A 26,351-nucleotide genomic window follows, 5' to 3' on the forward strand; every position below is an offset into this window, starting at 1 on the left:
CCTCTGCCGGCATGTGAAGATGACCACATGACGGTTTGTAAGATCACCACATGACAGCCTGATAAACCATAAATAATATTCCTCCTGAACTCAGCAATGCTCCCGACTCAAAATGGGTATAAAACCGCCTTCTCAACCGTACTCAACCACGGTTTAGTACCTTCGCAAGAAAATGATTACAAGTACACAGATCGTGATAAACTGAAACCCTTTAACCTTTCAACCTTTCCACCCGAAAAATAAATAAATGAAATCCGCTTATGCCATGGCCCAACCCACCAACAATGCTTGCTCGCATCAGAGTCAAAACAGAATATTCCGCTAACGTATACCCTCATCCCCACCTCTCCCTCTATTCTTTCCCCGTCTTCCCCAACATTACACAGCCACCTCAACCCCCTCCTCTTTCTTCTTCTCCTCCTCCCCATCCCCGTCCAAATCAACCTCCTCACCCCTCGCCGCCCGCTTCGCAATATCCCTCTCCTTGTAAATCTCCCCCCTCCTCACCGTCGCCATCTCCAAATTCTCGGCATACGTCCTAAACTTGACAATCTCATGCAGCAAATACTCGCTCTTCCTCTCCCAATTCGCCATGGCCCTCACCGCGTTCGTGCTCCTCGGGGTGAACGCAAGCAGCATAGGGCTCCTAAGCGCGTTGTGGCTCTGCAGTTCCGCCTCGATACTCTTGATGTACCCCTGCAGATACCCCAGCTGGTCCTTCTCGGACAGGTTGCTGGGGCGGGTGGACTGCTGCGGTGGTGTCCAGTCGGCAATGTGGATGCGATCACCGGGCAGCTTGGCCGAGTGACGCATAGGAAGGGAGCCGACCAGGCCGGCGTGGTTGCCGAGGACGCCCGAGGAGCCCGAGCCAGGGCGGTTGAGAGAGCCGCCAAAGTCAAAGGACGAAGAGCGGATGGAGCGGCCGGATTGCATGGAGGAGCGGGTGAGGGTGGGTACTATCCCTGTGCCGGTGTTGGCAGCGGCCGCACTGCCGGAGCGGGAGTGGCCTCGGGCGCTGCTGCCGGATGTTGGGGGGCGGTTGGGGAGGTTGGTTGTGCTTTCGTTAATGGCGGCTACGAGCGCGTTGTTGATAACCGCGTCGCTCCAGCCGTACTCGATGTTGGAGATACCACCAATCAGTGGTACTGTGCTGAGTCGGGCGCTCCAGTAGTTGGCCGTGCTGACGAACTCGGCGCTGATCTCGGGTGTGCCGACGTGGAAGAAGTGAACGGCGCCGGTGGGCAGGTTCAGGATCCAGACGTGCTTGCGGGAATGGCTGTACCCCCCAGGAGGGAAAGCAGTGGCGAGAGTATGCCTGAGCGAGAAAGTACCCAGGTTGGTAGCATGGTCTTGCCAGTTGCCCCCACCCACCACGGCACCCTTGGGAAGAGTCCCGCCAGGACCCCGTCTGTTCTTCTGTCTCATCGACTTGTTCGGCGAAAAGGAGAAGAGGCTCAGCTGCCCCTTTTGGATGACCGCAAACACTTCGGTCCAATTGTGGTTCTTGGGCTTCTTATTGTTCCCATCCTTGAAGTGCTTGTGGCTCACAATTCCTTCCTTGATCCATGGAGGACCGGCAAGCTCAAGAGACTCATCATCCAACAACTCATCAGGATGAACCTCCCCGTCGTCGTCGGCATTGTCCTCCCGGATAATCGCCTGGCTCAGAGCGCTGGCAAATCCAATCGACTGCTGGTAGTCGCCACGGGGATACGCCGAGCCGAACGAGTCCATCGACATGGAGGTGTGGGTCCTACCCAGCGACACCTTACTCCAAGTCGCTGAGGAATCGGTAGGGCTCCAGACAGACGTTCCATCGTCAAAGCTAGTCCTACTTGACGAGAAGCCGTTGCCAAAGCCTCGTGGTCTTGATCTGCTCTTGGAGTTCCACCTCGAGTTGGGCTTCATTGTGTCCTGAATGCGGCCCCGGGTGGAAGCAACACCCTCTGATGGCGCTTTGCTAAGCACACTGGGTGACCGCTTGAGCATGCTCATGACGGACAAGCTGTTTGGGGTCTGGACGATGGGGCTCGAGGCATCGGCGCCGAACAACGGCAAACGGTCATCGCGGATCGAAGAATATGTCTCTTTCAAGACAATTTCCACTTGTTGCTCCCATGCCTTCAGCGGCCCGTCAAATGGCGCCTTGACAAGAGGGCCACATCCGTCAGCCGAATCCGCAAACGTCCCAAGCGCCGAACCGGGACGTGGTGGTGGCTTGAACGAAGCCCGGAAGCTGCTATATCTCGGGTTTTGGTCCTCCGACGTGCGACCTTCCGCCTCCCACTGGGGCCCCTTGCCCGGGAGGATGCTCGCACGCTTGTTGAACGCCTCAGGCGCCGACTCTTGAAGGGCCTGTCTGATGGTGGTCATGGTGTTCTTGACGAACTGGGGCTTGCTCATTCTGTGCTCAATATCGGCAATATGAAGATCCGTGTTGAGAAGAATGATTGAGTAGCAAATAGTGTGAATAACATCTGTGATAGGGTCAGCGAGACCCTTGGGAGAAACAGAGACACAAAATTTACCTGGTATTTTGAAACCATGATTTGGGTTGCAGTCGCACCACCTCTTGGTAAAGGCTACCAAGATCCTGTCCACTTGCTGTGTTTCAGCCCTCAGCAGCAGGCGGTTGCACACCAAGCGCAAGCCGCTCACAATGCTCTGGTTCTCAAAGTCGAAGAGATCCATGTAAGCACGTAGCACTCTCTGGCGAACAGGGCCTTCTTCACCCATGTAAGCCGCCGCCCGGTCCTTTTGGATGAACTCCTCACTGCCATCATAAATCTTCTGTGCCTTTTGACGGTCATCTTCCGTCGGATCTCCCACCACAAACTCGTTTGGTTCATCAATGGACTTGGCTGAGTGAGGAATGGATTCACCCTTGGGACTCGGCTCGGCGCTTTCGATCTTGAAGCTGGGCACACTTGGCTTTTCAAGTGGCAGGCCGAGCGTGTTGGAACTGTCACGGTGAGTGGGCGGGTTGTCGGTATTGTGTCGGATCGAAAGTCTCAAGTCTTTCCTGGCCATGTTAAGGTTTGGAACGCTCTTGGACTTGGATACCGTTGGTGACGGTGACCGGTTCCTGTCATCTTCCGCCCCAGGCTTGAGGGTCCTGGTTTCAGACTGAGGAGCCTTGCGATGCCGTACCGGGCTGTCCTCGTCATCACTGTCTTCGCGTAGAAAAGACTTGGGCGGCGAGGCCAGAGGCGTAGCAGGGGGCCGGTTTGGTGTGGTGGCAGTGTTGTTGGGATCACTGGGTTCGGGGTCGACTTTGCGTATAACAGCTTTTGGACTCGGGTCATAGTCCGGTGAAAAGCCGCGGTTCCTACCGCGGTTCTCCTCTTCCAGTGGCGCGGGAGTCTTGGCCTGAACAGGAGATTCTGGGGCCTCAATCGAAGGCATTGGCTCGTCCACAGGGGTCTGGGCAGCGGTCGACGTGGGGCTGCCAGCAAGGAACGGGTCCATGGCCCGCCGTAAGCTGGTGATTGGGCTGGGCTCTGCCTTTCCTATCCCTGGGAACACCTGTAGCTGATCCATAGGGAGCTTGACCGCCGGGACATTGTGGACCACCGGTGCCACTGGTACGATGGGGACCGGTGGTGGCTCAGCATCTGTGATAGACTGTTTCCGTCGCCGAAAGAACGACGACGTCTTTTTCTGTAGCGTATGTGTGGTGGAATGATGTGATTCGCGTGACGGTGGTGCGGATGATTTCGGCTGCAGTCCGAGCGAGGAGGCGGCCGGTGTTACTGGTGGCGTAGAGATGCTCGGTGTCAATGCTGTCTTGGTAGATCCAAACATCCTCCTGAAGAAGCCTTGCTTTTCTTTTGGCTGCATGGTGGCCTGTGGCGGGACAAGACCCGCCTCTTTAGATTTTTCGTAACCAATGTGTGGAGCAGGAGCTGAGTCGATGTCCAAAGCAGGGACAGGCGGTGCATCGCGCACCGTGGTGTACATTGGGTCTGGCTTTCTGGTGATGGTGGCGCTCTTGGACGAGCGGATGCTTCGTCGACGTTCGACACTCGACCCTCTGGATTGGGCCTTCGGCTCGGTACTCTTGGGTTCGGGCGGCGGCACGACGGGCAACGACGGCACTGTGGTTAGTCTACGCGGGCCGGCTGGGACCGTTGGCATCGGCGCGGCGTCGTACTCATCGTTGTTCTTGTTGAAAAAAGTGTTGGAAAACTCAATGTGCCAGGGGCCTGGTGCTGGCCGTGGTGCTGCTGCTTCTGCCGCCCCATCAAAGCTCGATGATCTCCCAAACCCCCTGGCCCATCGCTGGCTGCCCAGAACCTGTGCGTAACCCTGATCGATGCTGTTTGCGCTGCTGCTCTTGCTCCCCTTGCCGCCTCTGGAATGGATTGCCCCCGGTGTCCCCGTCTCGCGCATGCTGTTGATCCGGCCGAGGTTGGACTGGAAGCCCGAGCTGCTGTTGCTGCGGCGGCCGCGCGATGACATCCTGCTGGCGTCGTCTGCCCCTTCGAGGTCAGAGCTGTACGAGTAGCCGTGGCCGGTGCGGCCGGTCCTCGAGTTGAAGGTCATTGTTCGGCTGCTGTCGTCTCCAAACGAGGAAAAGAGGGGATCGTCATACCCTGGCCTCGACCCGCCAAATGACGTGGTACCACCAACACCTCCTCCAATCTGGCCCATGGACATTTGGTCGAGCGACAGGAGCATGTTGGCCACGAGCGAGTCCCGTGTTACCTGGCGGGCCGGCAGCGAGAGGTCGTGGGAGTCGCGGGGGTCGGGCTGCTTCTTGGAGCGAGACGATGATGGCAGTTCGGGCTGGTGATGTTGCTGGTCCTGGTTCGGCAGTGTCATTTCGTAGGGGATGTCGACGGGCGTGAGACTCTCAAGAAAGGTCTCAATGTCGGCCGTGTCTCTACCCGTGCCTTTGAGCAACCTAAGCGCCCGGCCCCCAGCAGATGAGGCGCTCTCGTCTTGAGAAGGTGTGGGTGTTTCGCGGGCAGGCGGTGTTTGTGGGGGGTCTCGCTGTCTTTTGATTCTCGGGGGGGACGGCGACGTGTCGATAGTCAGTTCGGGCTTGCGTCTGCCGCCTTCTCGGCGAGCCGTGTCGGTTGGATCGTAATCTTGGTACATGTTGTACGGAGTACCTGTCGAGGAGAAACAGGCGGGTGACACAAAGACGCCCCTTTCACGCCATCCACGGCCAAGCCAATCAACAAGCACTCGACAAGCAGCGCGCACAAATTAGAGATGTTCAGAAGCGCGTAAAGAGTGTGCGTCTGTGTGTTCCGTTTAGGGGAACTGTGCCGTGTGTGCCTCTCGGGCTGCTCTTGAGATTGTAATTGTTTTGCTTTGCCAGGATTAAATTAGGTAGCGGCCATTCGGCAGACGGATGGCCGTGTAAATCAGTGGAGAGATTGCGACCTCGTCTCTTGTTTCTTTCATTCTTCGGCTGCTTCCGTTGCACCGTCATCCTTTGAACAGCGACAAGGACAGCGACAGCGGCATCCCGAGAATGTCCTCGACTGATGAATTGTTTCAGAAAGAGCTCGTCCAACCACAATCCAAAGCGCGTCTTTCTCCTGCGTCGCGCTGCATCCAGTCCATGCAACCTGACAACGTTGGAGCCCCAAGCTTCCTACTTCTCCTTCTGCGCTAGCCCCGCGGCCATAGCGCTGTCAAGTGCCCCTTTTTTTTTTTTTTTCCTGCAGTGTCTCCCTCAACTCCAATCCCGTTTCACCGATTGACAACTCCGTCATGCAAGTATCTTTTTCAAGAATAAACAACATGCACATGAACGACATGCACGCTGCAGGGAAAAAAACAAACAAATAAAATAGATATATTCCTATGGCCAGCCCGCCATGCGTGTCTGGGGCACGAGTGCGACTTCCAGGGTACCCCACACCGCCTAGTAACATCTCCACATGATATCGTGGCAGGCTTGACACGATCCGAAGGCCCACCGGCCTGCCGCGGCCTGCCGGGGGAGAGAAATAAACCGCGCACTCCCTTGTTTTACAATCCGAGCCACGTGGAGGCCGTCGAACCACCACCTCCGATAAACAGCGGCCCCACTTGGCTCGGCAAGCCGGTGGCCCCACTCTGCCTCACCGGCTCCGTGTCTCGGCTCCGGTGGCCTTCTCTTTTACAGCAGGTGGAGGAGTCGAAATAAGGAGGACTGTATTGTATTGATGATTCCCATGAGCACTGGAATCTACGGATATCTCAGCTCTCTCAACACCAAGCCGTCGTCACATCCTCCGATTCCCCCGCACTGACTGAGCAGAACTGCCATCACCCGTTTCATCCTGCAACCCCCCTACCAGTGCAAAGGATGGTGTGGCCCGAAGTCGCCACCGTTCATCACCACCATCAGATATCTCCCCTGTACCACTTTGTCCACCCCCGAAACTGGATACGGCAGAGCCCGTTCCGCATCTGCTCCGTCCTCATCGGCTTCACTCTCAGGTTGGCAACCTTGTCCATACAGCTCAAAGGATCCTCCAGAAAATCCATCGCAACCTTGAACGCCCCGGGTCGATTGGAAGACGGGTCAAACGTCAAGGCTTTGTTGACGAGCTGGTCGTCTCGGTTGTAACCAGTGCCTTGGTGCATGCCGATGACATGTCCTCCCTGATCCATCACTGGACTTCCGCTGCTACATGGAGCAACCGCCACGTTGTGATCCATCAACCGCTGGTTCTCCTCCATGTCACAAACAACCTGCGTAGTCCCCTCCCGGACTTCGTCATTCTCGTGACCCGACCGGTCAGGAAGAAGCCCCCGTACAGTAACAGTAATCTTCTCCCCTCGATAAGGCGGGTTCCTATGCTTGAGAGGTCCCTCGCCGTCCACCTCACGATCAAGCCTGATAACCCCCATATCGAACGACTTGTCCCCCACCATGAAGAAAGCCCAGTGAACACCGCAGTGCGTGCCCCTGTACCTCTCCCAGCCGGGTACATCAATCTCCACCGCCTGAGCAAAACCCTCCTTGTGGTTATACACCGCCGCTCCTACCGTTATGACAGTCTTTTGATCAACCAACCACCCCGTGAAGCGATGGTATCTCCTCTCCCCCTTCTTGTCGGGAAACAAAGTGTGAACCCGCACAATTTCATCATTCCTCCTCCCCTCGCTCATCCCAGCGGCAACCTCCCTTTTTAACTTCCTCCCTTTTTCTTCTGCTGCACACCGTCCCAATGATGGCTCAGTATCAGTGAGCCCCCAGCAGAGAACATCAGGCGCGAAACCAACCTCGCCTCTTGCGATTTCGATCGTCCCTTCACCGACAGTGAGTAACTCCTCGATGATGGCTTGTAGAATGTCAATCTCCTTCCAGAGCTTGAGATATCTCGCTTTGAAGTCGCCCTCTTGAAGGTCGTTCATGAACTCGATCATGACTCGCAGTTTTTCACCCTGGGCGTTGAACACCTCTACTGGTTGGACGCGGAGCGAGTTTTTTACTGCGTCGGGGAAGCTGTTGCAAGGGGGGGGAGGGGACCAGATGATTTCGTGGGTGGTGGTGGTGGAGCCATTGATGAAGGAGATGGATGTTGTGATGAGGGTGGACAGCTGGTCGAAGCGCTTTTCGATTTGGATGACCTGGAGTTCGAGTTCGGCTGTGTGGTGGGGGTGGGATTTGGTGCAGAGGGTGGTGAGGGAGGGGATGTTGTCTTCGCTTTCGGAGGGGATGGGGAAGGAGGCGAGGAGGTAGGAGAGGAGGAGGGTGTATCGACGGAAAAGGGCCGATGTGGCACGGTGGGTTGGGGTCGTGGTGAGGATTTGGCGGAAGTCTTTAACTTGAAGGTTAGCGAAGGGGTGAGGAACGGAGGTGAAGGGAACGAGACAGACCATATTCAGTGTTGGGTGGTGTGCTGGGTGGGAGTTGAAGGGACACGCCCTCGAGAATTGGGGCGAGTTCGGCGATTTGGGTCATTTTGCTGCCGGAGGTTGTTTTTCGACTCAGGATGTCAGCTCGAAGGGATTGATGGTCTCTTTGAAGCGAGGTTCATGGCAGTCTAAATATCTTCAAGACTGCTGCCTTGGAGCTCAAGGCCACCTGCACTGCCTGGAGAGCCAAGACATCACCAGTCAGCATGCGTGCATACAATGCAGCATAGCCACCAGCCAACCATCTCTAGACTGTCGGTGTACCAACACTGGCATCATTAGGCATGGGAAGCCGGCGTTCTCGAATCTCTCTGGAGATAAATATCGCAAAATTGCGCAAGGATGTTCATGATAGGCATTTTGAGAATCCGGGCACTGAAAATATCATTCGCATTTCCAATCTAGATCCTTCTCGCATTTAACCCCTCGCTTTTCCGAGTGCCTCGTGGCTGTGTGACTATTGGGAAACACGTGCTTGTCTCTCCAGAGACACAGAGATTATCGCCAGTTCACAATCAAACGAAAATGCCTCTCGCTGCTCTAGATAGCCGAGGAGGCATAGGAGCGGCTCCTTCTCGCCAAAGGGACTATCAAAACTTGTTATTCTATCGATGTAAAAGTTAACCCCAAGTGTTGATAGGGGAAACCACCCCTACTACGGTACCTGCGGAGAAAAACCAGCTTGTAGGCCAAAAGAGAGACAACTGTGCCTCCAGTGCCTGCATCTTTGTGTCTCTTTATGAGTAGCAAAACGAGCCGTGCTTTGGACTTCAAGTCGAACCCGCAGCATGGTATGGGGTGATATCAGTATTAGAGTTTGTAGGCCCAATAATGATGGTTTCTCATCACCGGGAGGCTTGATGGGAGGTGCGCAAGGATGACCAAGTCCGCGTATCTCATCGGAAGGACCAAAAAGCTTTCGCAGTATAAGAATCCCATCTGGAGATGAGATAAATCCATTCATGCCGGTACTCACCTAGTCTAGGTACCTACTATAGCCATACGTAGGTACCTAATTAATCCTCTTGACACAGATGAAAATACTAATTGTGAAACCTTTCCAAACAAGGGTGACATGTTTCCTAGATGTGACTAATACTCCTAATACTTGAAGAGGTCATGATAGCAAAACCGAAACACCGTCTGAATGATCTTGTGAGATATTTGGTCACCAGTCAGTACCATGTTGCCATGGTGAAGAGAACATGACTATCTTCTGGTTTTGACCAGCTGCCAAAGGCTTGAGCCTCTACGTAAGTTTAAGGGCTGTAAGACCTCGTTCCTCTACATGGAAAATGCAACTCACCTTGTCCATTACACCTACTACCAGTCTTTGCAGGCCGCTAGTTTACTGTCACCACTAGGTATTCACAACACGAGCACCCCAGCTTCCAAAGTCATATGAACATCAAGATAAGCTTCCCTGCTCGCCTATCTATCATCCTCAAAAGATTGACAGCTCAACTCTGCTGATCATGAAATCCCCAAAGACGTGGCCCAGGGCTCGAGAACGGCTAGACCCACAAAGACGAACCACGAATCCAAGACCAACAACGTCGACATACTACTTCAGACCTCCTACCAGTCGGCACGTCGAAGTAGAGGTACGACGCATGAACTCACCAGCACCGGCCAACCCCGACGCCCCCTGCAACTGCGATATAGGAAGGGCGATAGACGATCCCAAAGCGGTATACACCCAGGCTTTTCAGGACTATCAGGACCTAACTGAGATCCGCAAGGTGTATGGGAAGGGCACTATGATGCAGTCCATGAAGTCAGGAGACATGGATCTGGTGAATATCATGCTCACGATTCAGGGGTATTTCGATCTTACCTGTGGATTGTTGATAGAGTGGATCAGGGGAGTACTGGGAGATCCACGCAAACTTGATCTGTCAGACAAGGAGGATCTCTGCAAGCGAGAGGAAGATCTGAAGAAGGACAAAGAAAAATACGGAAAAGTACTTGGGCGCGGAAGTTCTTGAACCACGATAACAGAAGGGAGCCAGGAAGGTGATTTGGGATACGCAGGTTCGAGTTGATATTGGCATGTAGGTAGGATAGCGAGAGAATAAACTGGGCAGGCCTATTTTTCATGACAACCTCAAACAAAGACGCAGCGGGTCAGAGAAGCATGTATGAAAGCACAAGCCATTCGTCATTCAATAACAAAGCTACACCTCAAGACCTCACTATCACCCTCAACCTGGCCTTGACTTTCACCCCCTGCCAAGTTGGCACCCAGGACCATCCACCACATGTCCACCCTAACCAATAACAACATTAACCTTGAGGTTATTCCCGCTCGTCACCGTGTAATTAAACAAATACTTCCTCCCATCCCTCGTGACCTCATACGAAGACAGCGTCTTCCACCTCGCATCAACACGCTCCTTCTTCTGAGTGCCGCCCCACTCAGTCTCGTAGTACTCCGGCGTGATGACAACACCAGTCTGGCTGGCAGGGTCCAGCTTGGTGACGATGTCGCCCCACGGCTTGTAGTTGTGCACGCCAAGGGTGACGATGAAGTTCTCGCCCGTGTCGGCCACGAAGCGGAGCGAGCCTGAGGTGCCGCTGGCGCCGATGGTGAGGACTTGGGCGCCTTTGACCTCGTCCCAGGTGCCGTTGCGGAAGACGGTGCTTTCGGCGAGGTGGAAGAAGGCGTTGGTTTTGGTCTGGTAGACCTGGACTGTGATGGTGTAGGACATCCTGGTGAAAGTTGGTCAGTCAGGGGAAGTATGGTAAGAGCCGGGGGAAAAGGGAAAGAACTGACCTTGCTGGTTGAAAGTCGTGTTTCAAGGCTAGGAAATGTGCTGAGTCCGAATGGCTGTGACCTCGAGTTGTCTGATGATTCTCAACTTCATGTTTTCCGAGCCGACAACGACGTCCTTATAAACCAGGGAGATGGCCTGTGCTTCGATCTCCCCAGGTTCTGAATTTCATGATCTATTCCAGTTCAACCCAATAGATCCCCTCCCTCAAGGCTCACTCTCCATTGACTCAAATCTTGCAGATACACCGCGCCTGGGCCTGTGCGTCTTGGGGACGTGGCTGGCTGTTCTCTCATCGCGACTTGCCGTGTAACAGCATCGAGGTATGGCTATTTCTGAGGTCTTAGACGGACGGTGGTACGACGGTCAATATGTACGATTTGGCCAGTCAAAAGCCGGCCCTGAGTATGACGGAATTTCTCATGATTCGAGCGTGCGTAAAAGGCGGCCGAAGAAACAGACCAGTTTCAGGGAAGCTAGGTCTTTTCCCAGGTTGGTTCATCGGTTAGCCGCAAAGTGCAGAATGCAACTACGGAGAAGGCTCTGTTGTGGTTTGTTAATCTAGGCAGTCATTAGTCTCTTGGTATTGATTACCTGCCGTGGGCATCTACCTTGCTTGAGCTATACTTCTGTTTTCCATGACGGTTCTCTGGTAGAAAACTGGGGTTGAATGATACATGTATGAGAGGAGCCCAAACCGGACGCATGCAGTCGAGCCAAGAGGCGCGCCGCATGTTCTGAGCTATCATCTGTCTTCCTACCTAACTCCGAACATGCACTTCTGGGCTGTTGTGCCAACAAGACAGTATCGTTTGGTGGCGTCGAGTTTGAAGCTGAACCGTCCTAGAAGAGAAGATAATCTGAGTAGAAACGCAATGTCGATCAAACAAATGCAGTGTAGTGGGTCGACATGTTGTGATTTGTCGACAGAGCGGGGAAGTATTGAAAAGGCTTGAACGGCAGGGTTGGAATAGGGCTTGGGAAATACGGGCCGGTCATGAAAATGCTGGCCAGATTGGTATTGTTACATTACAAAAGATTAGTGATAGGTATTTGTAGACTTGACCTGTTGAAGCGGAAGTTAATACGACACGAGTGGAATCAGGTGATTTATGGCTGAGGTTCATACGTCTCGGAGGTTGAAGAGGTTCAGTTCAACCATATTTAACATAATGTGGCCTAAAGTTCGTGATAGCTATGTCTTAACATTACGATGTAAGACGGCCCGATCCCTTGTGCGGCCTCAGTCGATCCGATAATTTTATCCTTTTACCTAATACTTACCAGGTATCGAACCACCTGCATCCTGCTGTGTCCCTATGCCAATACATTGCATGGTGTATATGCTTTAATGATACCCGGTATGCTTGTGGGGTTTTGGAGACGAGTTACAAAAGTCGCAAAAGCACTGAAATATTAACTTGCAAGGCGGGAGAGCTCATTGAATTTGTTGTCCTTTAAACATAGAAGAGCCGTGATCTCTGAGGAGTTAGGTACACCTTGCCTTACTTAACACCTGACTCTGGTTGATGGCGAGGTTTTCTGAACAACGGCTAAGCACCCCTTCTTTGTCATTACGCTCACCTAGGTACCAACAAACAGCCCTCGTAGGTCAACCTTGAACTTGATCATCATTAAGCCACAGTTTATCACCACCTCAGAGATCACGGCTCCTCTATGTTTAAAGGACAACAAATTCAATGAGCTCTCCCGCCTTGCAAGTTAATATTTCAGTGCTTTTGCCGCATGCTGTTGCTCGAACCCATCCTTCCGCAGCCTCCGGCTGGCTGACTGGCAACCACTTCGATTTGTCGTGGCGGTCTTGGCTGCAACTATTTCTATTATGCTTTCAAAACGGCAAAAGATGCCGCTTGGGCATGTTGCTTGTTCTCTCAATCAGACAGAGTCCATCAGATGTCCTTGAAAGCCCGAGTTCGCGATGCCGATAAACCCGAATAGCTTCGCTGGGAGAAGCATGACGTGGCTCGAACCCCCTAGGATAAAAGATGGTCGGTCGATGAACATACAGGCTCTTTCCGACCAGCTCGAGTTTGTTCGCTCGAATATTCAACAGTACGCCGCCACTGGGCTCGAAACGTTCCCGAATCCAGACTCCAAACGAGAACGCCATCAACTCGAGCGAATGCCAATGAATAATGAACTCTAGAACCGCGTTACAACAACATTCATCCACCTAGTTGCCGTCCAAGAAGCGGCCATCGGGTCAGGGCCCACAGTGGAGCGGGCACAGAAGACAGGGAGGAGGGTTGTTTGCCAACCCATGATCAACCTTCGACAGTACTTCGATGAACCTTGTGTGAGACTAGCGAGGATAGTCAAAATGAAGCTTTGCCAAGTGAAAGAACGGGTGAAGGCCGCTGATAATCTGTTTGTGGAAGGAGGAGAAAGGACGTGGGACATGGGCAAGCAGGTTTGAGTCTGAGAAGGCAAAAGTGGAGAGGCAGATGAAGGTGCAAGCGGTAAAGTCCGAGCTGCCGACTGACCTGAAGCATCTAGCATTTCTCCAGAAAACGTACAAGTCCCTCGATGAAATCGATCTCGAGAACAAAGTCGCCATTGCGTATTTGCAGGGGTGAACGAAGCTTTCGGGCCACGATCAGATGGCAAGGGGTAAAAGGCGTTAGACAGCTGCAAAGGCACGACAAAGTTGGCCCCCTGATGCAACACTGGGTGTTGCAGCATATAAAAGGCGATATTGGGAAGGTTTTGACAGGCACAAGGAGTAGCACAGGAAGAGCAGGATGAACAGGTATCTCCTCACAGTGATTGTCGTTAGCAATATAATACTCAGGGAACTGTCTCTCCCATTCATGTATTTTGAAGCACATGTTAATGCTGAGCAGGTCTCAGCCAGGCGGACGACTCATCAATATATATGGCGACGAATCATCGCCGACAACACAGACCGTTTAGCGCCCTTTCTGTGGTGCCGCTTGCGAACCAAATTTTACTTTTATTTTTCGCGAGCACACAGACACTCAACCACCGTCTGCTCACACGAGGACAACGTTCGCTCGCGACAAATTTTCGTCCCAACATCATCCAAGCCAAGGTAAATTGTTTTCACTAAAATTTCCATTTCTACTTGCTAACTGATATTGGCATATAGCATATCTCACTCACAAAAGTCTCGCCACCATGGCACCCAAGTCGATCGAGGAGGCGAAGAACCGAGCGGAGCAGGGGATCCAGAAATCCTGGGACGCAATGGGCTCTCTGATGGGTCTTGTCGACGACCTTGATTCCTTCAACCAGGAACTCAAGCAAATTTTCGAGAGCTACAAAAACATACCCATCCCACCTGGGTTCCGCCAAGGGGGCCATCTTCCAAAACAGGAACCTACGCCGCCGGCGGACAGTCGCGAACAGGGAAGTTCGAGCCAACTGTTTTGAGAGATATAATCGGACCAGGGACATGTTCAATGCATTGCCGAGACGATGAACAAAGCTGCTGATGAGGCGTTTGAAACCCCCGGAATGTCTGAGGATTGTAAACTTCGGCTCTACACCAGACGCCAATTCATACACGGCAAATTCGCTGAGGTTCGGGAGAGGCTTGGGGTGGTGGTTACGGAATGGCAGCAGGTCAACAGTAATTTGGCCACCGCTGCTTACGAGGTTGATCAACGGCTTGCGAGTATGAGTTGGGTGGAATAGGGACTGGCATTTTATCCTCTAGACATAGGGAAGTGCATGAAGCTGCAGGGCTGGCTTGGGATCGGGTTGTTATTTTTGTCTTCGAGACGAGGGAGATGGAACTCACCGGCGGGCAGCAAGACAATAGTCTTTATCGTTCTTTGTCTACCTCCTGGGTTGTTCTCAACAATGCATTATCTCCCGCATATATCTTTGTTTGAAGGGTCTATGCATAGCACAAAGAGACTGTTCTGTCAGGTCCTTAAAACCACTGTCCCCCCTTCTTTTCCGCGGTGCGGCTTGCGTTCTTGTTTGTATTTTGCGTTTATTCCTTCGTTTCCATTCAATTCAACCATAAACACTCTACCTTCCAGTAAGGTATTCCAGCGTTAGACAGAGAGACAGATGAGTGACTTTCCGCATCGTGTATCTCTTTTTCCCTCAGGATATCCAAAGACTTCATCAGTATCTACACTCTCTTTTACTGACACCAGGATTTCCAATCCCGAAAAACAACAAAATCAAAAGAACTAATATCCAAATTTCAAAATGTACAACCCATCATGCGACCCAATGCTCAGCCGCCCACTCACACCCGACGAAAGCTTCCACTTTTTCAAACTCAACCCCAACCTCGCCCTCTTCATCCCAGTCCCCGAGTGCACCTGCTGCCTCTTCTTCCAGTTCTACCAGTGCGGATGCCCCGACAACCAGTCCCACAACGGCATCGGCCTCTTCCGCGAGCTTCTTCGCTTCCGTAACCCAACTCAGTTTGCTTGCCTGTACAGATGCCCCATCCATTTTCTCCCCCAGGCTGCGCAGACAATCCTCCACAACCGCGGCTTCCGCCACAGGAACGACCCCCTGCCCGTCGCTCAAGCCCCCGTCGAACTCCCGTTTCCGTGCTACAAGCACCAAGAAGAATGCTCATACAGAATCTCAAAGAAGGCAGCCATGAATATCCGGCCGTCCCTGGGACATTCGAACAAGATTAACAAGCTCAAGCGGAAGCACAAAGCAAAGAGGGAGGTTGATTGGGCCAAGATACACAGAAAGGCGCTGAGGGCGTTTGTGTATGAGCACACGCCCCTTCAGGCGTTCAACAAGCCCAAGGTCATCCACCCTGCCGACCAGGCATTCATTGGAGCATGGGATAAAATTGTACGGCCACCTGTCCATGTCAAGCTTGAGAGTGAGGACTGGTTCCTTGATGAGCAAAAGACTGATTTGGACAATGACGACACCGCGAACGGGAGCAAGGTGGCGGATATATTCTACCCCGATATTGGTCCGCTTGGGAGGTGCAAGTATGAGGCTGGCGCGACGGTGCTGGATGAGATGATGATTACTGCGATATCGCAGAACCAGTGGAGGAGGAGGGGGTATCCGTGGGAGCTTGTGCATAGGGATCAGAACATGGGGGAGATGGTGTGGAGTATGGATTGAGTAATCATTCCATGCGCAAAATTAGCTTCTTCTACCACGAGTTGGTCTTGAGGATGGGAAGGAGAGGAGTAAAAAGGTGGATTTTGACTTACATGCATAGCGCGGTGTTTAAGGTTTCAGTTTTTTATAGACTAGACAATGCATAGAGAATTTGGAGGGATGTTATTACATCCCGACATAATGATAAACATTGATATCATATTCAAAAAATCGCCTCTTTGAGCAGTGCATAATAAATTTATCAAATCAAAGATGTGCTCCAGTACCTAATGCTTCTGTGTTATGCCTTGCCAATCGCCACTCCCTCGTCAAAGGCAGCAAGCAGCCCCTCTGCTCAACGGGCAGGCAACAGAGGTGGGGCACGACAGGTTTCCCAACATCCACCACCGAAAGCTCGGGTTCAAAGCAACAGCCACTTTCACTCACTCTGATCATTTAGGACACCAATATTCTATTCAAGGGCCGCAACCTGACTTTGGACGATTCCGAGCATCATACAAGCTCGACTATCATTGCTGCACCATGAGCGGTGCTTCTTGCTTCTGCGCCATCTGTGGGGGCCCGTTTGGGGACATTGTCTTCAGCCCACCCCATCCAGATGACCAGCCCGGGTCAGATGACGAGAATGATGACTGGAACGGATCAACAACCCAGTCAGACGTTGCTTGGAGCGGCCCCGAGGATGACTCTGACGACGACGACGACCAGTCCCAAAATCAAGATTCGATTGATACCGACGGCAACTCACACACGAGTGAGCATGCGGCCATTGAGGTCTCTGACGATATGGAGGAGGACGAGGCCACCCACCCCGAAGATCAGGAGGATTTCTCCGAGTCTGGTGAAAGCAATCAGGAAGAAGCCGACATTGGTTTCGACGATATGGCCCCAAGTGAGGGCTCGATCCAGAGTGAAGATGAGGAAGCGCTTGAGTTTAACGAGTTTCGTTTTGATGATATTCACTGGTCCGAAGTGCCAGGAACCGGATACGATCGAAAGATCTTGAGGCCTCGCCATGCTCACTGGATCATGACTGTATATGCCCTAGGTTGCAACGTGGAGGCACCGGGCCCATCCAAGTCAGTCACTTATGTCCTTCTGCTGGTCTGATCGGCGTGATACTAACATTCTATATTAGATGCTATTTATCTGGCCGGGGCGTGGCCGATTGGCACCTGGGCACGGTAACGTTCACACCAGGACCAATCCGTCTTCGTGACCTCAACTATCCGCGTACCCGGGGCCGCCGTCGATCTCGTCTAGATGTTGTCACCTACATTGACTCTACGTTTAGAGACTCGATAAATTGGGTGTATCCAGTACACATGCCCTGTCTCAAAACTCTTTGCCAGGTCCTGACCGGCCAACCCGACCCCTACGGAAGTTCAAAGCTGGACAAGGATGCATTATTCTTTGCCATGAACAAGTTGTCCGACTGGGCAGGGGGAGCGCTGAATATCACATATTTTAAAGACCGGCCACTGATTCCAGAGTACTGGGAATCTCTACCGGGAAACGAGTACATCCACGCCAATCCTTTCTCCACGGACTGTCCCCATCGCGATCAGGTTTTGGTTCTTGTTTCAAACGCCATCAAGACCTCCCAAGACAGCAAGTATCTCTTGGACGACCTCACCGACAAGGTAAAATCCGACCGCTTCAACATCCTACCTTACGATTTGATCCACATAATTTCATGCTTGCTGCCTGACCGGGATTTGTTCTCGCTTTGTTGTGCGTCTTACATCGTCCACAAGAACCTTGAGGAGAATGAGAACTTTTGGCGTTATCGTCTGGCGAAGATATCGATGCCTTGGTTTGATGAGGCATTGGAAGTCTTGTCGTCCCCTGGCAATGAGGATGTGTTGCAAGCCAAATATTGGAAGGGGCTTCTACGTACCCTGCAGAAGCTGCTTGCCTCTAAGAAATTGGGCAAGCAAGGCCCACTAATGGGCGTGTATAATCGAAGGAGGATCTGGGCGTGTTGCCAGCGCATTGCGAGGGAGTACTTTGAGAAGGTGAGGGAACTGAGAGAAAGGGGGGTTGAGGCGGTGATTGCGGATATTGAGAAGTAGGCCCTTGAAGATAGCAAACAGACCTTCAAGGTAGCGAATAGGTATTAAACATGTATTTTAGGCCTTCAGCGATAGTCAAAAGCTTGAAAAAAAGAAAGAGGATTTTTCCATCTTATTTTACCCCCTTATCTCTACTTTGCATTCTTTAACTATGTGTCCACGACGTAAAACTATACGCAAAGTCAAAATCCAACCGTTGATTTTCTCTCTTCCATCCCTGAGATCACTATCTTTCTACCTACGCCCACCCCAACCCCCTAAACCTCACAAAATTCCTCTCCGTATCCGCATCCACAAACGCGTGTGCCTCCCTGACAGTGATATCACCCCCGTGAACCTCCACCACCTGCCCATTGACCTCCTTCCCACCCTTGACGAACCTGTCTACCGCTTTGATGAGCGTTTCCATCGGTGTGATGACCATACCGTCGTATAGTTTCCTAGGCGCGATATTTGTTTCTGCCGGGCTTTCAATCAGCAACAAACCTCTCGGGAGAGGGAGGGACACAAGGTAGGTACCTAACACCGCCGGCGCGAGCGCACAAATCTTAATGTTTTCTTTCTCTACCAGCCCAGCGGCAGATCGCACCAGGCCGACGACCCCGAATTTAGACGCTGCGTAGAGGGGTGCGGTGGGGAGGGGGTAGAGGCCTGCGTTGCTTGCTGTGCAGAGTATCAACCCCGGATCTCCCTCTTCTGATGGTTTTTGGTCCATGTAATAGATCGCGAGTTTGATCGCTATCATGTGTCAACCTGTTGCCCGGTGAGGTACATGCTGGGAGACCTACAGTACACCACACCCGACAAGTTGGCCTCCAAACAACTCATATCCGGCTTTTTCGGAGGGTGCGACTTGTCACCGTCCTGCTCAACAACAAGCGTGGTAAACCCCCGTTCTGAAACGCCTGCGTTCGCAACCACGACGTCGACCCTACCCCCAAACTCACCGTCGTAAAGGGACGAAAACACTGATGCCTGTGCCTCCCAGCTGGAGACATCGCAGGCGTGGAAAAAGAATTCTGTGTCTGGGTACTGCGTCGACAGGGAAGTAACGAGTGACGGGCCAACCGAGGAGTTGATATCTAGCATTGCAATCTTTGTTGGAGTGGAGGAGGAGGACGAGGCAAAGTAGTGCGTTATTGCCAGGCCTATGCCAGAGGTGGCGCCGGTGATGATCACGTTTGGCATTTCTTCAGCTCTGACAAGACGGTGAGGATGAGATAGGTACTGCGGGGTGTTGGAAAAGGGGTCACAGTGAGCAGCTAGAGATGGAAGCTGGTAATGAAAAGCTGGATATAAAGAAGAACCAAGATACCCATCAATATATTCCCCGCATCAACACCCTCACACAAAACCCCAACTCTCCAGCCCAAGGTTCCCAATGAGCCCAGGCACCCCGGAACTTGCCATCCAAACTTCCCCGCATAATCGATCAAACACATACCGGCAGTTAATCAAGTTCCCGTTCGGACATCATGCAGGAGCCTAGGCCGCACACACCGGGTTGCTTGGCCTTGAAACTGCAATACCTATAACAAAATAGTCACCTTACACCACCAAATGACCACCTTAACGATGACAACACGAAAGGAAAGATAAAATAAATCATCAATCATACCTCATCAAACCGTAACATGTTGGGCCAAAAGAAGATCCATATCTACCCTGTCCACCACACGATAACTCGGCCAACGCCACAATGCCCAACAATCCACAAAAACCAAACTCTCAAAAAGACTTCATAATTAGAAAGACAAAAATACTATATACAGAAGCCACACCCGACCGCGCTTGCTCTTCTACCATAACGTTGCCGGCCGCCAATGTCATGTGTGCTACCGTCCAAAAGTCCAACAACAACCCACAAAACCGAGCTTTCTAATCCTACCCGACCTAGCCATCCTATAAACTCCCAAATCCTCCGTTTTGCAATGTCTGTTGTATTTGTCTGGGATATATTTGTTTGCTTTGCTGTGGAACACGATGCTACTTGTCAGGGAGCAAGGATCGTTTACATCACAACCTGTTTCTTTATTAGCACATGCCATCTCGAGACTGCACCAGCCCAAAGAAAACTTACACAGTCACCATCATTCTTCCCCTGCGGAATGCCCATCTCCTCAAATGTCGCGGGCCCCTGACCCATTGTCTTTCCATCGGGATGATCGGTCTTAACAGGTGGTCTCCCGGCGGCAGGTCTCGGTCCAGAAGCAATCGAACCCGGAGTTCCCGGCCCCGGACTTGGTCTGGCCGCCGCTGCACTACCAGGGGGCGCACTAACACGCCCGCCGTCATGAGCATGCGATGACACCGGCCTACCGTTATTGGGAACTGGTCTCCCGCTTGCAGGCATGCTCTCCACTCTGTGCGCGTCTGGTCGCAGATTCGGGTTTGGCAATGGCACCCTCCCAGCAGCAGCAGCTGGGGGTCCAGCACCATAACGATCGTACCCGCCTTGAGGTCCGTAAGCGTCACTGACAGGGCGTTGGTTGGGGCGCCCACCACCAGGCGGACCATAGTCTCGCCCCGGCTGCAGCCCGGGACTGCCCTGGGGTGGGTACTTGCCACCTGCAGGGGGATACTGACCCGGAGGAGGTCCTTGAGCGAGGGGAGGTGGAGCATTCGGGTTCGGCTTCTGGAGCCGTTGCCTCGTCGGATCGCCGATAGGTGGCATCCCAGCGGAAGGAATGCCAGGCCCCGGAGGCCCATACCGTCCGTTTTGCTGCTGAGGTGGATATTGTGCACTAGGACCCGGACTAGGGCGTCTATAGTTACCGGGAGCACCTTGGGGACCCCAGCCGCCGTTAGGAGGTTGTCCAGACATGGGACGACTGCGATCAGGAGGAGCACTGTGCATGCCGTTTGGCGATAAAGGACGGATACCGAAAGCAGATCCGGGACGGTCCGCATGCGGTCCAACAGGGAGACGACCAGCCGCCGGGTTCAAATGAGGACCACGCATATCATCCTCGGGATAGGGCGCCGCTGACTTTGGCCTCGCATTCAGCGGTGGCGGGTTGTCTTCGAGGGGATACGGCGCTGCACTCTTGGGGCGCAGCGCAAGGTTGTTCGGGTCTACATTTACCCCAAAAGCAGGAGGTCGAGGGGTAGGGTCTGGGAAGTTGACCCGGTCTGGTATTCCTGTTAGTGGCTGCTGGTGATAGTTGCGGAGAGCAAAAGCATTAGAATTAGAGTAAAGAAAATGGGCCGCACCAGGCGGGGGTGTCACCGTCTCCCCAAGTGTAGGCAAGACCTCGTTCTGTCTTGCAAATCTGTCTGGCCGTTTGCCGCGCTGAGAGCCATGCTGGGACTTGATTCGAGTGAGTGTTGTTGTTTCGTGGTCAGCCTTGGTCAGTGTCTTAGACTGGCTCAGTGACTCGAGTCTGTCCTTGGCGTCCTTGTTGCCATGCTCGGCTGCGAGCTCGTACCACTTCCTGGCTTCTCTAACGTCCTTGGGAACGTGGATGCCGATTTCGTGGTAGTAACCCATGGCGAACTCGCCCGTTGCCAGTCCAGAGACAGCCGCTTCCTGTGCATACTTGAAAGCCAGCTGCTCGTTCTTGGCAAAGGCGCCTTCGTAACCAAAGAGGAACCAGCGACTGACACCGAGGGCGGCTTCTGGCTGGCCTTGGCGGGCAGCGAGACCATAATAGTGAAGCGAGTAGGCAGGGTTGAAGTCACAGCCAAGCTGGCTCAACTCATATGCCTGTCCCATCTTCAGTTGAGCCTTGGCAAAGCTGAGATAGGCCGCCTTTTCGATGTACTGTCGAGCTACCGTCAGGTCGCACGGCAGGATGCTCTCGGGAAGGGTGATGTCGGGCAGTTCCCGAGCGATCAGCATGCCGTACACATATGCACCCTGAGGGGCGTCTTCGTCGGCCGTGTCGGCTGCATGCTGAATCATTTCCAACCCCTGCAAATAGTCCTTTTGATGGCCGTGCTGTCCCATCAGGTGCATCATGCCGAGGCGGTAGTTGGAGGCCGAGTCCTTGAGCTTGACGCCGAGGGTGTAATGCTTGATGGCGTTTGCGATATCATTCGAGTTTTCGTACAGCATGCCCATGCGGTATTCGGCCCTACCGTACCCATTTTCGGCCGCCTTCTTGTACAGCGAATACGCCTCCCGCTTGTTCTCTCGGAATCCGAACTTGCCAAACTCGAGCCATTTTCCTTTCATAAAGTTTGCCTCGGGGTGGTCCTGCTGGGCGAGGTAGTCGATGATGCTGACGGCGTCTATTCGCAGGTCGTGTTCCGTCTTTGGTGTCGCGGGCCTCTCCTTCCCCTTTCCTTCCCGCTTCCATTCCCTCTGCGCGGCCTCCTGGGCGACCTCGACCCAGATGAGGGTGTCGCGGGCCCAGGTGACCTGCATCGACACATTGTTGGAGTGGAGGACGAGGTTGCGCGCCTGCCACAGAATGCCCTCCTTCTCTTCGTCGCTGGGCGGGATGTTCTCGCCCTTGACCTTGGGAAAAGGGGAGAATGATGGGACGTCCATTGTGGTGGAGCCGGCGGCGCTGGTCTGGAAGGGTTTGAAACTAGATTCGGGGGGTTGAGAGAGTCAGCGCGCTGTATCCTGTACTGTAGTGTAGGCCTTTGGCCTGATCCACCGCGGACGTTGCGTGGGGCCCCTCCAATCGCAGCGGCTTCATTAAGCTTGCGTTTGGGGGGTCGAGAGAGGGGGGATCAACTTACGCCTTTGCGTCGCCGCCACGGGGGTTGAGTAATGTCGAGTTGCTTTCTCTTCGGGATTCGCGAGCTTCTAATTCCATGCGTTGAATGTCGTTTTGCATGTTCTGGGGCACCTCAGGCATTACCCTGCAAGATGATCCGAGATTGTCAGCCTCCGCCTTGCCAGCTTTCCTCAGCCTCCGTCCGCGTCTGGCGCTCCACGTCAAGCCTTGTCCAATCGGTCCAGCCCGGAGATGGAGGCCGCGCAAAGGCGCACAGCACAGCAGGATCTGCGGATGGTATTTGGGAGTCCCGGACTTGGATGAGACAGGGCGCAGGAACAGAGTGAGTAAGTAGAAAAGGAGGCAGGCTTACCGTTGAGGGGCAGGCGCAACGACCTCTGGCGGCATGTAGTAATCATCGTACCCGCCTGGGACGAAAGTCGCAGTGAACTGTGGCATCTCGACTCGAGACTTGTCGCCTGACGGCTGACCCGAGCCTGCATGAATTAGCCAACCAAGCAGTCAGCAAACAGCAATCCAGCCCAACTCGGCGTTGTTCTTCTTCCCGCTTCGGAATCCGTCTGTGCAGGTGCTGGGTTCCAGCGATGGCGGGGATTTAGGGCCTGGCGATGCAAAGGAGGGGCGCCAAGAAACAGGTTACAAGGCGACGATATTTGCTGGCCAGAGGGTAGGACAGCGACGGTCAAAACTAAGGAGCTGGTATAGCGGTTCAAGCAGCCAGATAAAATGCGACGGGAGTTGGAGAAAAGCGAGGTGCCGTGGCCGTGTGTGTGTGTGTCCTCCCAGTCGTCAATCGTTGCCCGTGTTCATAGATGAAGGGGGGCAATTGTTGGCTGTTCCTCTTCCCTCCAGGAGTGGGCAGCGAAGCAAAGAGGCAAGCAGCGGATAGGTCGACAGAACCTGTCATGAAACTCGGAGCAACAAGGGCCCAGGCTTGGGGATTTTGTGATCCTTTTCTGTTAATCTGGTACACTGTGCTGCTGCCGCGCTCCCGCCGTCTCCTCGCAGTCGAGCGGTTGTGTTGGTGAGCTGCTCTGTTGCATCGAAGGCGCGCCCCTCCTTGGCGATGGATGGTGATTACTGGGATCCCATGTTTCTCCCCTTGGCTTCTGGCTCGCTGCCCTCTGGTCCAGCGAAGGAAGGATTCCATGTACTGCGCCCAGAATAGAACCCGATCCGCAGATGATTCCCGGAGTGTGATCAGAAGCGGGCATGGAAAACGGTTCACGTACCTGACATTCGCGACATCTTAGGGCCAGTCGTTCCCATGGTCGGCATCGAAGCCGTTGCGGCTTGCCCCGCGTATTGGTTACCCCAGCGCGGTGCTGCCCAGGACGTCATTGCGACAGTGATGGTGGGGTTGACAGTGTGCTAATGCGCTCGCGGGGAAGTGGCCTGCAGGTCGTCGATAGTGGGGCAGAAGAACATTCTCTTATATTCTCTTGTTGATTTGAGGCTTTGAAGACTCTTCAAGATACGCGGCGAGGTGTTTGTCGATAGGTCATATAAGAACAGCGGGTGATACCTCAGGAAATATAGGACATTAAAGTCTTGGACCTAGAAGCTCTCGTGCGGCCCAGCTCAAAGAAGTAGCACACGGAGCTGAGCTCTAAACGGCTGAAAAGGAAAGAAGAACCTTGGAATGCCGCTTGTTGGCATGCAAGGAACAAGGGCGGTCCACTGAAATTTAATCAAGCGTCCCTTTGAGGTTTGGACTGAGGCGAAGCCCACGAGATCTACCATCTCGAGCCCTCCGTGATGGGTACGAATGTGTAGCGAAATATTCTGAGTTATACACCATCTTCTCTATGTTTCTTCAGATCTGCCTGGTTCTGCTGGATCGGGACTGGCATCACGAGCCGAACCGTGAAAAAAGCCTCGTTCTTACCAGGGTCAGCAGCCCAAAAGGTGATATTGAGGTTGACACCCTACCCTTAACTCGGCATCGTCCCATGTTTATAACAGCATGTTTGATTGCTTAATGATACACCGCATGCTAGAATCCGTGGTACAGCTTAGAGACCAACTTCAACCACTGTGATCTTGGCAAGAGTTACCGCCATTTCTTCCTTCTTCCAAAATGGTGCACTGGTAGGAAACCGGCGGTGGCTGATACTTTGCTGAGGCCACTAACGACCTCGTGATGAGTCTTGTCTTCGAAGCTCAAAATCCGAGCCCCCGGATTGCCACTCAAAACTCTGAAATAGATTTCTCTGCACTCATGAGGTCAGCTTCGCGGCTTACACCATGATACCAGTGACCATGTGTGGTGACACTCCAGGGCTTCAGGGTTGATGCAAGACATTCTTGCAGTTGAAGAACCTTGGCATGTGAAGTCGGTCACAGCTGCCGACCAGCTGCCAGCTTCTACCCCAGACTCCCAAGAGCTCCTAATGCCAAGGCGGCAGCACAGGGCACGTAGGACGTCAGCCTTTCAGCCTGCAGCTGCCAGCGGCGGACTCCAACAGCCTCACCACCGATAATCGATATTGACAATCACCATCACCACCTAAACTACCGCTGCCAAACATCCACCCGGCATTCACCCCGATTAACTGCACACTTACCGAACGACGACGATACCAACCGAATATCGAATTGAATAACCAATCTACATCTCCAACCCAACAACCATCGCCTTTTCCCCCAAAGGCACCTCCTATCGACAGCTCCCAAAGCTCCCATCCACCACACCCATCCTCAACCATGGCCGACCGCCAACTCACCACCCTCCTCACCCAACTCCGCACCCCCTCCCTCCCCTTCCCCCAATCCACCACCCTACTCTCAAAAGCCAAACTCCTCCTCCTCCAGCTCTCAGCCCTAACCCCCTCCCCCACCGTCCCCCCCGCCAACCTTACCCTCGCCCGCGAGGTCTACGAGCTCGGCGCCCTCCACTCCCTCCGCGCCAAAAACCCCGACTCCTTCACCCGCTACGTCTCCCAGCTCCAGCCCTTCTACGAGCTCCCCCCTTCTGCTTTCTCCTCCCCCTCCCAAAACCAAAACAAAGTCACCGCCCTCTGGCTCCTCTTCCTCCTAACCCAAGGCCGCTACACCGAGTTCCACTCCGACCTCGAAGGACTCTCAACCCGCGGTTCTGTCGCAGAAGTGGAAAACGACAAGTTTTTGGGGTACCCCATCAAGCTAGAGAGGTGGCTCATGGAGGGGGCGTATGACCGGGTCTGGAAGGCGATGAAGAAGGGGGAGGTTCCGAGTGAGGAGTTTGGGGTCTTGTGTGAGGTTTGTTCCCCCTTCCCTCCCTGATCCGTAAACAGAATGCTAACATCAACAAAAAGGTATTGACCCCCCAAATCCGCCGAGAAATCGCCTCATCCTCCGAGCGCGCCTACCCGTCCCTCCCTTTCCTCTCAGCCCAGTCCCTCCTCTTCCTCGACTCGGAAGGCGCCGTCGTCGACTTTGCCCACAGCCGCGGTTGGGTCATCAAGGATAGGACTATTTACTTTCCCACTGCCGCCGAGCTCAACGCCGACGAGGAAGGGGAGCAGGAGCAGGAGAAGGAGGTTGGCCAGATGGTGATTGAAAACACGCTGGGGTACGCCAGGCAGTTGGAGACGATTGTGTAAAGGGGGGGGCAGGCAGACGTTGGAGAAGAGAGAGGTAAGCAGGCGTATGGAACTGGGACAGTGTCGGTCACAAACAAAAAGACAAGGCCAGACACCAAAGAGACCGTTTTGCTTGCTGTATTTAATATTGCTAGAGAGGGGGCGGTGGAGATGATAGATGAACAAACGACACACACAAACCATGCACAAAGCGTTTTCTCTCACTTAAGATTCCATCATGCTTACTTATTTTTGACAAACAACATCACTCAACAACTA

The 26,351-nt window shown here is 53.4% G+C and overlaps 8 protein-coding genes across 8 annotated transcripts; 3 read left to right on the plus strand and 5 right to left on the minus strand.

Moving 5' to 3' along the window:
- Positions 1–58: 58 nt before the first annotated feature.
- On the minus strand, positions 59–5,529 carry QC764_506230 (uncharacterized protein). Its single transcript, XM_062947876.1, has 2 exons — positions 2,529–5,529; positions 59–2,477 (listed from the first exon to the last, which is right to left on the minus strand). Exons 1-2 carry the CDS (start codon positions 5,101–5,103, stop codon positions 379–381), a joined length of 4,674 nt encoding a protein of 1,557 aa, XP_062799130.1. The 5' UTR covers positions 5,104–5,529; the 3' UTR covers positions 59–378.
- Positions 5,530–6,146: 617 nt separating this feature from the next.
- Positions 6,147–8,160, minus strand: QC764_506240 (uncharacterized protein). The gene is made up of 2 exons (XM_062947877.1): positions 7,828–8,160; positions 6,147–7,769 (listed from the first exon to the last, which is right to left on the minus strand). Exons 1-2 carry the CDS (start codon positions 7,910–7,912, stop codon positions 6,346–6,348), a joined length of 1,509 nt encoding a protein of 502 aa, XP_062799131.1. The 5' UTR covers positions 7,913–8,160; the 3' UTR covers positions 6,147–6,345.
- A 1,847-nt stretch (positions 8,161–10,007) lies between these two features.
- QC764_506250 (uncharacterized protein) lies at positions 10,008–11,734 on the minus strand. The gene is made up of 4 exons (XM_062947878.1): positions 11,402–11,734; positions 11,252–11,300; positions 10,643–11,183; positions 10,008–10,577 (listed from the first exon to the last, which is right to left on the minus strand). Exon 4 carries the CDS (start codon positions 10,575–10,577, stop codon positions 10,137–10,139), a length of 441 nt encoding a protein of 146 aa, XP_062799132.1. The 5' UTR covers positions 10,643–11,183; positions 11,252–11,300; positions 11,402–11,734; the 3' UTR covers positions 10,008–10,136.
- Positions 11,735–14,846: 3,112 nt separating this feature from the next.
- On the plus strand, positions 14,847–15,743 carry QC764_506259 (uncharacterized protein; the record flags this gene model as incomplete). Its single annotated transcript, XM_062947879.1, has 1 exon — positions 14,847–15,743. The coding sequence occupies one exon, from the start codon at positions 14,847–14,849 to the stop codon at positions 15,741–15,743; it is 897 nt and encodes a 298-aa protein (XP_062799133.1).
- A 282-nt stretch (positions 15,744–16,025) lies between these two features.
- On the plus strand, positions 16,026–17,943 carry QC764_506260 (uncharacterized protein; the record flags this gene model as incomplete). The annotated part of the gene is made up of 2 exons (XM_062947880.1): positions 16,026–16,822; positions 16,882–17,943. 2 exons carry the CDS (start codon positions 16,026–16,028, stop codon positions 17,816–17,818), a joined length of 1,734 nt encoding a protein of 577 aa, XP_062799134.1. The 3' UTR covers positions 17,819–17,943.
- QC764_506270 (uncharacterized protein) lies at positions 17,915–19,006 on the minus strand (the record flags this gene model as incomplete). The annotated part of the gene is made up of 3 exons (XM_062947881.1): positions 17,915–18,277; positions 18,338–18,556; positions 18,607–19,006. The coding sequence occupies 3 exons, from the start codon at positions 19,004–19,006 to the stop codon at positions 18,057–18,059; spliced, it is 840 nt and encodes a 279-aa protein (XP_062799135.1). The 3' UTR covers positions 17,915–18,056.
- An 823-nt stretch (positions 19,007–19,829) lies between these two features.
- Positions 19,830–24,671, minus strand: QC764_506280 (uncharacterized protein; the record flags this gene model as incomplete). Its single annotated transcript, XM_062947882.1, has 5 exons — positions 24,567–24,671; positions 22,862–24,505; positions 22,511–22,633; positions 19,899–22,353; positions 19,830–19,841 (listed from the first exon to the last, which is right to left on the minus strand). Exons 2-5 carry the CDS (start codon positions 22,945–22,947, stop codon positions 19,830–19,832), a joined length of 2,676 nt encoding a protein of 891 aa, XP_062799136.1. The 5' UTR covers positions 22,948–24,505; positions 24,567–24,671.
- RPN12 (regulatory particle non-ATPase) lies at positions 24,508–26,347 on the plus strand. The gene is made up of 2 exons (XM_062947883.1): positions 24,508–25,749; positions 25,806–26,347. Exons 1-2 carry the CDS (start codon positions 25,216–25,218, stop codon positions 26,091–26,093), a joined length of 822 nt encoding a protein of 273 aa, XP_062799137.1. The 5' UTR covers positions 24,508–25,215; the 3' UTR covers positions 26,094–26,347.
- The last annotated feature ends 4 nt before the right edge of the window (positions 26,348–26,351 follow it).

This window comes from Podospora pseudoanserina, chromosome 5, assembly GCF_035222485.1.
Source record: "Podospora pseudoanserina strain CBS 124.78 chromosome 5, whole genome shotgun sequence".
Classification (NCBI taxonomy): Eukaryota; Fungi; Ascomycota; class Sordariomycetes; order Sordariales; family Podosporaceae; genus Podospora; species Podospora pseudoanserina.

What these genes read in the sequence shown, in the direction of transcription:
- QC764_506230 (XM_062947876.1), bottom strand. Translation starts at nt 5,103, where the DNA reads ATGTACCAAGATTACGATCCAACCGACACGGCTCGCCGAGAAGGCGGC. An exon ending in TCATGGTTTCAAAATACCAG is followed by an intron (nt 2,478 to 2,528) that starts GTAAATTTTGTG and finishes ACCCTATCACAG; the next exon opens with ATGTTATTCACACTATTTGC.
- QC764_506240 (XM_062947877.1), bottom strand. Translation starts at nt 7,912, where the DNA reads ATGACCCAAATCGCCGAACTCGCCCCAATTCTCGAGGGCGTGTCCCTT. An exon ending in ACCACCCAACACTGAATATG is followed by an intron (nt 7,770 to 7,827) that starts GTCTGTCTCGTT and finishes TTCAAGTTAAAG; the next exon opens with ACTTCCGCCAAATCCTCACC.
- QC764_506250 (XM_062947878.1), bottom strand. Translation starts at nt 10,577, where the DNA reads ATGTCCTACACCATCACAGTCCAGGTCTACCAGACCAAAACCAACGCC.
- RPN12 (XM_062947883.1), top strand. Translation starts at nt 25,216, where the DNA reads ATGGCCGACCGCCAACTCACCACCCTCCTCACCCAACTCCGCACCCCC. An exon ending in AGTTTGGGGTCTTGTGTGAG is followed by an intron (nt 25,750 to 25,805) that starts GTTTGTTCCCCC and finishes ATCAACAAAAAG; the next exon opens with GTATTGACCCCCCAAATCCG.